An 11,847-nucleotide genomic window follows, 5' to 3' on the forward strand; every position below is an offset into this window, starting at 1 on the left:
TTTTTTTTTTTTTATAAATACGATGGAAAATAATCACAATGGGAAATAAATCCATTTTTTTTTTACCAATAAGGCAATAACTACAGATTTCTAATTATTATTTAAAATTTTATTATATTTCTATATCAAGAAATAGATAAAACAGAAAAAATATAATTTGGTAATAACCTAAAATAAAAGCCGGCTACCTAAAAGTGTATGAATATATAAAATAAAGTTTATTTGCAAATACATTTTTTCTGCCTCTGTTCTGCTGCTCCTTGTACCTCCCAAATCTCTCTTCTCTCCCCCGCAGCTTCTCATTCGCCATTGACAAAGCTCCCATCTTTGCTTGAGGTCTGCGCTTTTCCGATCCCTTTTGGTTCTGTTCGTTTTCAGTATTCTCCGATTCAATTGATTGGGTGAGGGGAGTCTTTTGGATGTGGGTCGTATCGAGGAGTTCAATTTTCAATCCATTATTTAGGGAATTTGGGCTTTTAAATTTACTGGGTTTAATTAAATATCTGGGTTTTAATTTTTTACTTTGACATTAAATTTTCTATTCCTCTAATTTAATTGCAATTTGATTAACCGTCGAGTTTGGTTCTCTCTGTGTATACATGTATGCATGTATATTGTACTCACACTTTTGTGTTTTTGTGGAGTTTGAATCGATGGCTTATCGGGAATTAAGAGGGGTTGATGTTGAATTTGCAGTATGAGTTGTTGTTAATCTGTGGGTTTGGAGGATTGGTGAATTTGTTATTCTAAGTGCCTCTTTTGCACCTCACAATTCTTCAATCTTCGATGGATTTGTTTGGGCGTAGTAACGGAATCTCCTTAAACCTGTGAACTTAGAGATACTGATGTTTTACTCAGTATGAAGTACTGTGTTTTTGTCAAAACCTATTTTTGCCACTCTCTGATGGGGTCCTTATCACTGTGTTGTGACAGGTGAAGTTGCAGGAGTTTTGTTGGATTTGTGGAGTTCGGAATGACTACCATTGCAACTGAGGAGGCTGGAGCGGGAAGGTCATTGGAGGAAACATCAAGCGAGGAGCAGCATTGTCAGTCCAGTGAAGCATTGGCGGAATGGAGGTCGTCTGAGCAGGTGGAGAATGGAATTACCTCAACATCACCTCCTTACTGGGACAGCGATGATGATGACGACAGTGGTATGCTGTCTTTGGTTCGGTTCTTTATTTTGTTTGTAATCTTGTAGTCAGCTGAGAAGTGTGGAAATTATTGGGTTTGTTTCATGACACTTTGTTGATTTGTCCTATCTAGTGTATGTGTAGAAACAAGATGACATTGTGCCCTAGAATGATCTCATATGTGTGTGCGTGTGTGTATCAGAATGATGAACGGCTGCTTTTTATTGACGCATAGAAAGGTTAAAACTTATAGTTTCACCATTAAGTTTTTTGGACCATAATTGCCCGAGCTTTAGAAGCGGTTGCTTTGTTTTACTCCCTGTTACAAGGTGTGTTGTTCACTGAATTTATTTTTTGAAAATTCATTTTGAAGTGAAGACAATTTTTTTGATTAAAATTTATTTTTACTTTTCCTACTCTTTTATGTTATACGTATCTGGTTGCTAAAATTCCCATTTGTTGTGAAATTTTTGTAAGGAGAGTTGTATAGAACACTTGACTACCCTTAAGAGCAAGATTAATGGTGGGGTTTTTGAGTTTTTAAAAAGAAAAAGAAAACAGAAACTAGTGACCAACCCTAACACGCCCAGTTGGTGGGTGCGTAAGTCCCACACACGTGTGACTAGCTCACTTGCAAATACTATTTTTTTTTAAAATCTTTATTTAAAATTCTGACAAAAGCTGTGGAAAACTCCAAATAACAGTCCAAACCACCCCCCCACCCCCCTCAAAGAAAAAAAAAAAACTGAACAAAATCCCCTCAATGGGGATGCTCTAAGACATTACTTGATTGCTGCTGTAAATTATAATCATTAGGATCTAATCTCATTGTTATTGGAGAATGCTTTCCTAATGATCAAATATAGTTTCTAGTTGTGTGGTATGATTTTCTGGCCATTATTAATTATAAATATAAATACCCACGGATGCTGATATTTGTGGGTGGCAATCGTACTGGGTGGGAACTCTACCTTTCTTGTCCTTAGGTGCTGATTTTGCTTGATGATGGATTGTCATCTTATTTATTGCATTGTAGGACCTAAACCGTCTGAGCTGTATGGAAAGTATACGTGGAAGATTGATAAGTTTTCACAAATCAATAAGCGAGAACTTCGGAGTAACGCATTTGAGGTTGGCGGCTATAAATGGTATGTATCTTCAAGCAAAAAATTTCCCTGTTCTCCATTTATTTTTTTCCAATCATAATACTTAATTATTGAGCCTTTTTTTTTTAATTTAATTTTATTTTATGGCTTATAGAATGCTATACATGTCCTATTCTATGCTAAATGTCTATGTTGCCATTATGTAATGTTTTAAGAAAAGAGAATTCCATAAATGGTCCTTCGACTATTATTTTTTTCCAATTTTGTCCTCAACTTTAAAATCAACCGTAAATGATTCTGAGACTATTGATTTTGTACCAATTTTGATCATCTGTTAAAAAAACTATCAACGAGCCGTTATGCTCAAGGCGGAAAATGTAAATTCACTCTTGTATCTCCAGATTGGCTTCTTTATACTCCTATTAAGTTACACTGGGTGATACCCCAGCTGCTATTGAGCATGATTCTTGAAAAGCTTTGACTTCTTGAGAGATCCACAATTCCAAAAGAAACATATCCACATTCAACCAACCCTAATTTCAGCACTGCAAAATTTTAGCAAATACTTTGTACTACCAAGAATGCAATAAAAAATTGCCAAAAAGGAATTATGTGAAATCACAAGGCATTGCAAACTGATCTAGAAGTCCAGATATGGCAGTTGCAGATTACAAAAACTGAGAAGAAAACTCAGTTCCCCTGAATTAAGGAGTTGAAAGTAGCTAGTCTTATGCTTCTAAATCTACTCAAGGTTCTGTCTGATCAACTAGCACTTCCATCTCAAATCTATACTCCCCTTCTGTCTATGCCACCACCAGTTTCACTATGGCCACAAACCGAGGCTGATTTTGAGATCGGGCATCGCGAATAAAGAAAACATGCTTCCCAAGTCCCTTCTACCCAATGATACGATTAAATTATTATTTGCATTCATTTTGAACTGAATATCGATATTAATTAAAGTAATACTCTGTATCTGCAAATGGGTGGAAGGGATTTGGGAGGCACGTGAGAGAATTTACATTTCCAAGATTGAAAACATGCAGCAAAATTTTTGAGCAAATTTATTATTTTCAATAACAACCTCGATGATGTGATTCTCTTCTCTCCCTTGATGAATCTGGAGCTACAAGAATGAATTTATATTTTTGCCCTTGAATTTAACGCCTCATAGATGACTTTCTAACAAAGGAACAGAAATGACACTGAGGTTGCAGAAGGCGTTAGGCGCTAGTCAGGCGCCTAGGCTGCCGAGAAATAATAGAGAAAAAACATAGGCAGTTTTCCACTTCTCCAGCATTCTGTGTGCAGGCGTAAAGTTTTCTTGCTCAGCCTCGTCGTCCCCAGTTTCCTCACCTCCTCCTCAGCCTCGTTGTCGCCGCTTTCCTCGCCTCAGCGTCGTCGTTGCCAGTTATCCTGCTGGCTGCTGACGAGGAAGAGGCGACGACGATGTGCTGGCGTGCAGGAGAGGCACAAAGCAAGCGACTGGCAACGACGAGGTTGAGGTGGTGTGTGGCTGTAGACAATGGCGACGGCTGGAGGAGGAGGTGAGGAGCAGGACTGCATGAGACGAGGAGGAGAGGATGACGACACTAAACTTTGACTGCTCTGTTGTGGACGACATTTTTTTTTTAAAAATTTTTTTTCCCCTCAAAACGACGCCGTTTCGAGTGGAAAAAAAACAATTAAAAAAAAAAAAAATACTCGGGCGAGTTCGCTGAGTTGGGTGCCTAGTCGGCCAGCCAACTAACAAGCACCTAGGGGTGCCTAGCGCCTAGGCAGCCGCCTAGGCTGATTTTTACAACACCGAATGACACAAAATCAATAGTCTGAGGACTATTTATGGTTGATTTTAAAGTAAAGGATAAAAATTGGAAAACAGAAATAGTATTTCTAGAATTAACTCTTAAGAAAAGTGTGCATCCCACTTTGTGTCTATTTTACTAAGGTATTTTCATTCAAGATGCGAGTATCTTTACAGGCATAGTGGGTTCAGTTGATCCTAAAATTGGATTTGCTAAATGCTTATATTTTTGCCTGAATAGTTGCTTATTGTGGTTTATAAATTCTTTTCTTTATTACTTGTTATTTGTTAATTCTTGTTCATGTCCTTTCAGAAATTCAATTTCAATCTGCTGAAAGTTTTACTGTCTTTTCTTGGAATGTTTTTATTTTATGTACTAGTACATTTAATGTGGTTGGCACTCTTAATTTAATTAGTTGCTTCACATGCCATTTCTGAATCAACTGTTGGGTGGCAGGTATATTTTGATTTATCCCCAGGGATGTGACGTTTGCAATCATCTATCTTTGTTCCTTTGTGTGGCTAATCATGAGAAGCTTCTCCCAGGTTGAATATATTTTTAACTCGTGTATTCTTCTTGATCCATAAATTTTCTATTTTTCTTAATTTGATATTCTGCTCTCTTTTCGAATTCAGGGTGGAGTCATTTTGCCCAGTTCACAATAGCTGTAGTGAATAAAGATCCAAAGAAGTCCAAGTATTCGGGTCAGTTAACTGTTGCTGGTAACTTCTTTTTGGTTGTCTTCATTTTAAGTGATAACACTCCGTTGCAAATATGTCAGATACATTGCATCGTTTCTGGAAGAAAGAACATGATTGGGGTTGGAAAAAATTTATGGAACTATCAAAGGTGTTGGATGGTTTTCTTGACTCTGACACACTGATAATTAAGGCCCAAGTCCAAGTAATCAGGTCCTTGAATTTCATTTTTCTTACCGCTCAACTATTGTGTGATTGTAGTAATTTTATATTTGCCTATATGAGTGCATGCCATTTCAGTTAATAAATTTAAGCGGGTTATTTTTAATTATCAGGCTAATCTTTTTATTTATTTATTTGTTACTGTATACCTATTAAAAGGAATTGCTCTTTGACTTGTCAAAAAAAAAGTTTCATTTTTTTTTAACAATGGTATTTACATTTTCCTTCTCAATGAACATATTTGTAAAGTCATATTATGAAGATCTTTTGTGGATCTCACTAATTTTATCCATAACTGTTATTTTCAGAGAGAGAGCAGATCGCCCCTTTCGTTGCCTTGACTGTCAATATCGACGAGAGCTAGTTAGGGTTTATTTAACTAATGTTGAACAGATCTGCCGCCGTTTTGTAGAAGAACGACGAAGTAGACTTGGAAAATTGATAGAGGATAAAGCTAGATGGTCAAGGTAGGTGTTTATAATTTCTTCTTTTAATCACTCTTACATGTTCCCCCTTCAAGAAAAATTGTAAAATTTTCAGTTTCCAATTTTCCATAGCACTTATGTTTATGCGGTTGCTGTAGTTGGATTCTTTTCCGTAATGTTGTTTAACCAATGCCCTAAAAATTTCTCTTTGATTTTCTAGTTTTATAGTATTGATTGCTGAATCTTGGGCCTTGTTGCAAAGTTCAATAAGTGTATCTTATGCTATTTCAGCTTCTGTGCTTTCTGGCTAGGGATGGACCAAAATTCCAGGCGCCGCATGTCAAAGGAGAAATCAGATGCAATATTGAAAGTTGTTGTTAAATACTTCTTCATAGAAAAAGAAGTTACATCTACTTTAGTCATGGATTCCTTGTACAGTGGACTCAAGGCTTTAGAAGGTCAACATACTGGAAAGAAAGGAAAGGGTAGGTCTTTAGATCTAGAGGAACAACCAGTTCCTATTGTTAAGATGGAGAAAGACATGTTTGTGTTGGTTGATGATGTGCTTCTACTGCTTGAGAGAGCTGCCTTGGAGCAGTTGCCTCCAAAGGAAGAGAAAGGTCCTCAGAATCGTACAAAGGTGAGCCACTGTGTTTTAGCTTTCTGGAAAGTGATGCCTTTGAGTGTTCATCTTGAACTTCGGTTTACTTTGATGCTTGGCTAAGTGTTCTTGCCTCGAAGTAGGTTTTCTTTAATGCTGTGGATTATATAGCGTGTTGATTTAGTGCTAGTTGTATAGTGAATTAGGATCTAATTGAAGCTTTTTATACATTTGCACCCAAACATGTCGAGTAGTCCTTTCTAAACCAACCCTTTTTGTAGTTAGTTTCCAAATTTCTTTTATAGTGTTGCAATAGGAAAATATTGTTAGTGATGTTTTAGCAATTAGTTGTTTACTCTTTCTCATTCTGAATTTCTTTTCCTTTCAGGACGGAGCTTCTGGAGATGACTTTAATAAAGACTCCATTGAGCGGGATGAAAGACGCCTTACTGAACTGGGTCGTCGGACCATTGAAATAGTTGTCCTGGCTCAAATTTTCAGGTAAATGTTAGCTCTTATCCCCACCTTTTTAATCTTTGTAGTTGCTAGAAACTTTTGACATTGGATAATTTTTCAATTTTCTTTTTGGTTGGATTTGCCGATATGATTTTTATGTGCATCTCCTATGGAAACTGTATATTAATCACATTCTGGATCCTGTGTGAACTTTTGTATCATCTAGATTCCTTGTTAAGTATTTTATGATTCCATTTTGCCCTTTTTTGGGTGGATTTCTCTAAATTAGTAAGAAATAAGTCTATTACTTTATTTAATATGCACTTTTCAAGTCAGGTTTGGATAAATGGATTAAATGAATGCCTTTAAGATATGCAGTTATGCACTTTTCAATAAGCTCACAATGCCTTATATAGGTATGCCATTCCAACTCGCTTCTTAAACGATATTTTCAGCTTATTCTTATAAGCTTCTTGAAATATTTTGTTGAAATAAGCTTCTTGAAATATTTTGTTGAAATAAGCTTCAAAACAGCTTTTCACAAACCATAAACTTTTTTTGATAAGCCTTTCCTAACACGGGAAATTGACTAAAATAGGCGTTTTTGAACAGCCGTGGACAAAAATAGGCTTTTTTCAATTCTTGGAAAAAATGGGCAAAACTCCTTTGTGGAATGCGTTTTAGTCAGACCCTGATAGAAATGCATTTCCCAAAGGAGTTTCACTTAAGAGGAAAACTTTTTTTGGACTTTTTTCCGTGGGAAATGAAAAAATGTCAATCGTGCTTGGTGTTTTTATTTCTTCAGAAATACACCGTATATTGATGCATATTTCTCCTCCTTTTGAACAATAAATGCCTTTGGAAATGCGCTTCACATGAAGCGCATTTCCCAAATGCGGTTGAATTTTCCATATAGTAATTAGTAAAGTGGATTTCCCTCTTTTCAACTTCAATGTGACAAATGCATTTGTGAAATCCATTTTTTGTAAAAATAATTTCAAACCATGAGACACACATTTGGGAAGTGGCCTTTTTCAAACCAACACATTTATGGAAAGTATATGCTTTCCACAACTTTTAAAGCTAAAGGTTACTTTTTTTTAGGGCGAAGGAAATTTGTCAACCCTTAAATTTCACAAAAGCTTACGTGCATCATGTATAAATAACTATATCATGCCTAAGTGAATTTTGAAACCTGTTTGATTTAAAAATTAGAGTGAATTTTGTGTATATGCTTTCGTTACAATTCAGTATATATAAACTCAGTCGAATAAAGTGTCATTTTTGAAAATTAATTTCATATCCGCTTAATATATGGAAAATTGAACCGCATCTGAAAAATGCGTTTCATGTAGAAATACGTGAATCGCTTTTTTTTTTTTTTTTTTTTGAAAACTGAATCGCATTTCTTTAATGCGTTTGTTGTATGAAAGGAGGAGAAATACATGTTAATATATGTGTATTTCCATGAAACAAAGTGCCTAACGCATTCGGGAAATGCGGTTTTACGTTTTTTTTTTTCCCACAAAAAAGGCTGGGAAAAAGTTTTCCTCTTTAGGCTGCTTTGGGATATGTGTTCTAACAGAGTTTGACTCACACATTTCCCAAAGGAGTTTTGCCCATTTTTGTCCAAGATTTGAAAAATGCCTATTTTCTTCCGGGATTCGCCCATTTCAGTCATTCCCCCTTCCTAATTCTGTTAGAAATGAGTGTTTGGTGCTTATAGTAGTATATACAGTTTATACACTCAAATAAGTTGAAAGCAATTCCATTAAAACCATGCTGTTATCTAGATGAAAGTATTTAAATCTCAGATCTTGTTCCATGATGCATGGCTTTTGGTTATCATGCATCGTGATCTCTATTGATTCATTGGTTTTTCATGATCTTATAGATATGTTATTGCTTTCTGTTTGTGATATTTTCCTTGTCTATTCGATTCATCAGGGTCTATCAAGATCTTCTCTATGTAGATTTTCAATTGAGATAATGCCCGTTATTTTATCCCTTGTGCAGTAAAATTGAGGTTGCATATCAGGAAGCAGTTGCTTTAAAGAGGCAAGAGGAACTCATCCGGGAAGAGGAGGCTGCATGGATGGCCGAAACTGAACATAAATCAAAGAAGGAAAAGAAATCAAAGAAAAAACAGGTTCTTTTCATTCCCCACATTTATTTTTCGGTTGTGGCAATTACAGACATCTAATTGATTATAAGAAAGGTGGCGAACATAAAGATAGCAAAAACCGAATTTTTTTCTCACACAAGAATTATTTTACTTCAGGGCAAACAGAAACGGAACAACCGCAAAGTGAAGGATAAAGAGAAGGAAGAAAAGCCTAGTGTCGTTTTGGAGGACAAGACTGAAGGGAAGCTATCAATCACCGAAGGGACTGAGGAGACAGAAAGCGTGGTTGAAAAGCCTGATACACCGGAAGAGACTTCAGACATCTCTGATTCTGTAGAATGTGTTCCAGAAGTACTTAATCATGATTCAGAAGGCAGAGATGTTAGCCCCGTCAATTGGGATACTGATACCGTGGAAATTCATCCTTCCATGGATACCAGCTGCAGTGGATTAGGTAGCTTTCCATCTTCACAAAATGGAATAGCTGCTGGGAGGAGAAGTCCTGCAGTGGATGATAGTTCGTCAACTTGCTCCACTGATTCAACCCCCTCTGTTGTTATGAATGGATCTTACCGAGGGAATCATCATTCAAACCATAAAAACCAGAAGTCAGCGAGCAGGCATGTCATCTTTTATGTTTCTTCAATGTTATTGCTAAAAAATACATATTTGTTTTTCGTTTGGTTTTGTTTTGTTTTGTTTTGTTTTTGAGACTAAAGAACCCCACCCCACCCCCCCCCAAAAAAAACGAAGAAATTATGTAACACATCTTTTATTTTGTATCTTAATGCATCAGAGGGAGGAACAACCGGCGAAAGTCAGCTAAGGATACAAATTGGTCTGACGATTCACAGACTCAGCAATTAGACACTACTACTGATAACGGGCAACTGAGTGATACATCTGGAAGTAGCAGGAAGCCTGGAACCGAGATTCGTGCTGCTGGTCTTTCTTCACGTGAGCAACATGTTCAGAAGGTTTTTCGACTTCTCCCTATCCTCTCAAGTGATATTATTTTCTCTAAAGAAGTATAAAAATCATACAGCCTGCTTAAAAGTTTATCAAAATTAAATTAAGGATTTTGTAGATTTGGGTGCAGATTTTGTTTCCCGGTAAGGTTTTTCTTTCAGTTCTTGATGCCTTTTTCATTTTTGTTAAAAACATTACTTGATGAACGATTTGGTTCTGCATGATAGGAAGTAGTAGTTTTGCAACAAAAGAAGCGTAATGGAGCTGATACAGAGGGACCTTCCAAGAATAGAACCAGCGTGTTCTCTCCCCCCAAGGCGGTGACCTCAACGGTTCAGTCAAAACCAGAGTTGAAGAGCTCGTACAATTCTCTTTCTGTCAAGAAACTAACACCTGATATCCATAATGTGGCCGATAAATCAGTGCAGGTGAAGTCTCCTCGCGAAAGTTATGCAGCAAAGAGTGATGCTCCCAGATCTGTTGATCTAAAAGCCTTGAAAAAGCCTTCCTCCCAGCAAGTGAAGCCCTCGACACATCAAGTTGCTGCCACCTCTGAGAAACCCTCGTCACAAGTAGCAAATGTTTCATCAAGACCGTCGAGACCGTCGAGTGCTCCTTTAGTTGGCCCCCGGCCAACTGCCCCCGTTGTCTCCATAGCTCAGACGCCACCATTGCTGGCACGCTCACAGAGCATGTCCGGTCAATTGCGCCCTGATTCTTCAGCAGCACCACAGAGTTTTGTCCCTCAGTCCTACCGAAATGCAATGATGGGTTGTTCGGCTGGGTTTGATCAACAACCTCAATCAAGTTTAGCGGTGAGTGCCTCACACTCGCACTCTCAACCACCACCACATGCTCTGATTTCTGCACCCTTCTCACCACACGGGCCAGAAATAGCTCTACCTAGCTCAATTAGACCGAGCTTTTCATATGAGATGATGAATCATGGACCCCAGTGGATGGACAGCGCCCCTCAAAGGGATAGCAGGAGCATAGCCGTTGATTTTCCCGTACTAAATGACAGCCGAAATTCTTATCTATACAAGCCCGTGAACAGCAGATCCCATGATGATCTTCCATCTATGTTACCCCCAGGAACATCAAGGCGTCAGACTCCCTCCGTTTTTACTGATTTCCCGCACCTTGACATCATCAACGATCTTCTGGACGATGAGCATGGACTCGGGATGGTTTCCGAAAAAGACACAAGCTTTCAAAGTTACAGCAACGGGTTTCACCATCTAACCCGGCATTCCACCTTCCCAGGCGATCTTGGTATGCCATCTGAATCTGGTCCCTCGATGAGCTCTTGCAGATTTGAGCGAACCCAAAGTTACGACAACATGTTCCAACATAGCTATCCTGGAGGAGGTGTTTTCGACGGTGTTACAGACATGATCCCGCAGGCCAGCCAGCAAAGCTTTGTCAACGGGAAGATGAACGGGTTTATCCCCGACCACTGGCAAATGGTTGGCTCCAGTCCATATCTCGGAATGAGCAATGCCGAAAGCGACACTGGCTACCCGTATCCTCCTATGATTCCCGACTACTCAAACATGGCGTGCGGTGTCAATGGCTATCCCGTTTTCCGGACTTCAAACGGGCTTTGAAATATAACTATAATGGAGAGCTTGGCTGGGGAGAAGATGTATGTAATTGCAGAAAGGTTTGATCTTTAGAAGATGATTTGGAGTGAGGTGTAACTCTTATTAAGGCAGCGTTATGTAAAGATTGACTTTACCTTTATGCTGTTCACAAATATTTAGTTTTATACAGAAAAAAATGGGTTTGGTATTACCCCTGATTGGGTCATATGATGTTTGGCTAACCTGCGCTGTTGTCTTTTTGCAAATTTCAATTCAATTCTCATTACAACAGTGCTTCTTCTGTAGGTTGCCTTTGCAAAATTTGCTATGGTGCAGCCTGGGCATATTTACCATCATTCCTGGCCCAGTACGTGGTAATTATACATTGGTTTGGTTTGGTTTCGAGTAATTTAAAGTTAAAAAATATTGTTTTTGGAGGGGCACAATGTTAACATATATGTAATTGATTACCTTGTTTTGTATTCACAAATTCCTTTCAAATAATGCAGTCACACACACTTTGTATTGTATTCATAAATTCCCACACTTTGTATTGTATTCATAAATTCCCTTCTACAGTTGTTATGTGTTTTGACTTAGAAACACGTACAATTTATATTTTAGAAGTTCACAATTCCAATACTAAACATACACAATTCCAATACTAAACAAACACAATTTATACTAAAACCAATTTAGGTTAAAGGAGGGTGAAATAGAA

General features: G+C 37.7%; 1 protein-coding gene across 2 annotated transcripts; it reads left to right on the top strand.

Moving 5' to 3' along the window:
* Window positions 1-228: 228 nt before the first annotated feature.
* On the top strand, window positions 229-11,354 carry LOC109185856 (MATH domain-containing protein At5g43560-like). Of its 2 annotated transcripts, none has more exons than XM_019335813.1 (13): window positions 229-336; window positions 934-1,154; window positions 2,170-2,281; window positions 4,501-4,589; window positions 4,680-4,748; window positions 4,826-4,955; window positions 5,273-5,431; window positions 5,681-6,029; window positions 6,379-6,491; window positions 8,463-8,595; window positions 8,728-9,191; window positions 9,368-9,548; window positions 9,768-11,354. In XM_019335813.1, exons 2-13 carry the CDS (start codon window positions 974-976, stop codon window positions 11,148-11,150), a joined length of 3,363 nt encoding a protein of 1,120 aa, XP_019191358.1. In that variant the 5' UTR covers window positions 229-336; window positions 934-973; the 3' UTR covers window positions 11,151-11,354. The 2 variants fall into 2 exon arrangements, with proteins under 2 accessions (XP_019191358.1, XP_019191359.1); XM_019335814.1 differs by lacking the exon at window positions 229-336 and adding an exon at window positions 383-401.
* The last annotated feature ends 493 nt before the right edge of the window (window positions 11,355-11,847 follow it).

This window comes from Ipomoea nil, unplaced genomic scaffold (assembly GCF_001879475.1).
Source record: "Ipomoea nil cultivar Tokyo-kokei standard unplaced genomic scaffold, Asagao_1.1 scaffold1361, whole genome shotgun sequence".
Classification (NCBI taxonomy): domain Eukaryota; kingdom Viridiplantae; phylum Streptophyta; class Magnoliopsida; order Solanales; family Convolvulaceae; genus Ipomoea; species Ipomoea nil.

Excerpts from the sequence above, each read along its gene's own strand:
- LOC109185856 (XM_019335813.1), top strand. The coding sequence starts at position 974 with ATGACTACCATTGCAACTGAGGAGGCTGGAGCGGGAAGGTCATTGGAG. Across the intron at positions 4,956-5,272 it reads GCCCAAGTCCAAGTAATCAG|AGAGAGAGCAGATCGCCCCT; the intron begins GTCCTTGAATTT and ends TGTTATTTTCAG. Across the intron at positions 6,492-8,462 it reads GTCCTGGCTCAAATTTTCAG|TAAAATTGAGGTTGCATATC; the intron begins GTAAATGTTAGC and ends TCCCTTGTGCAG.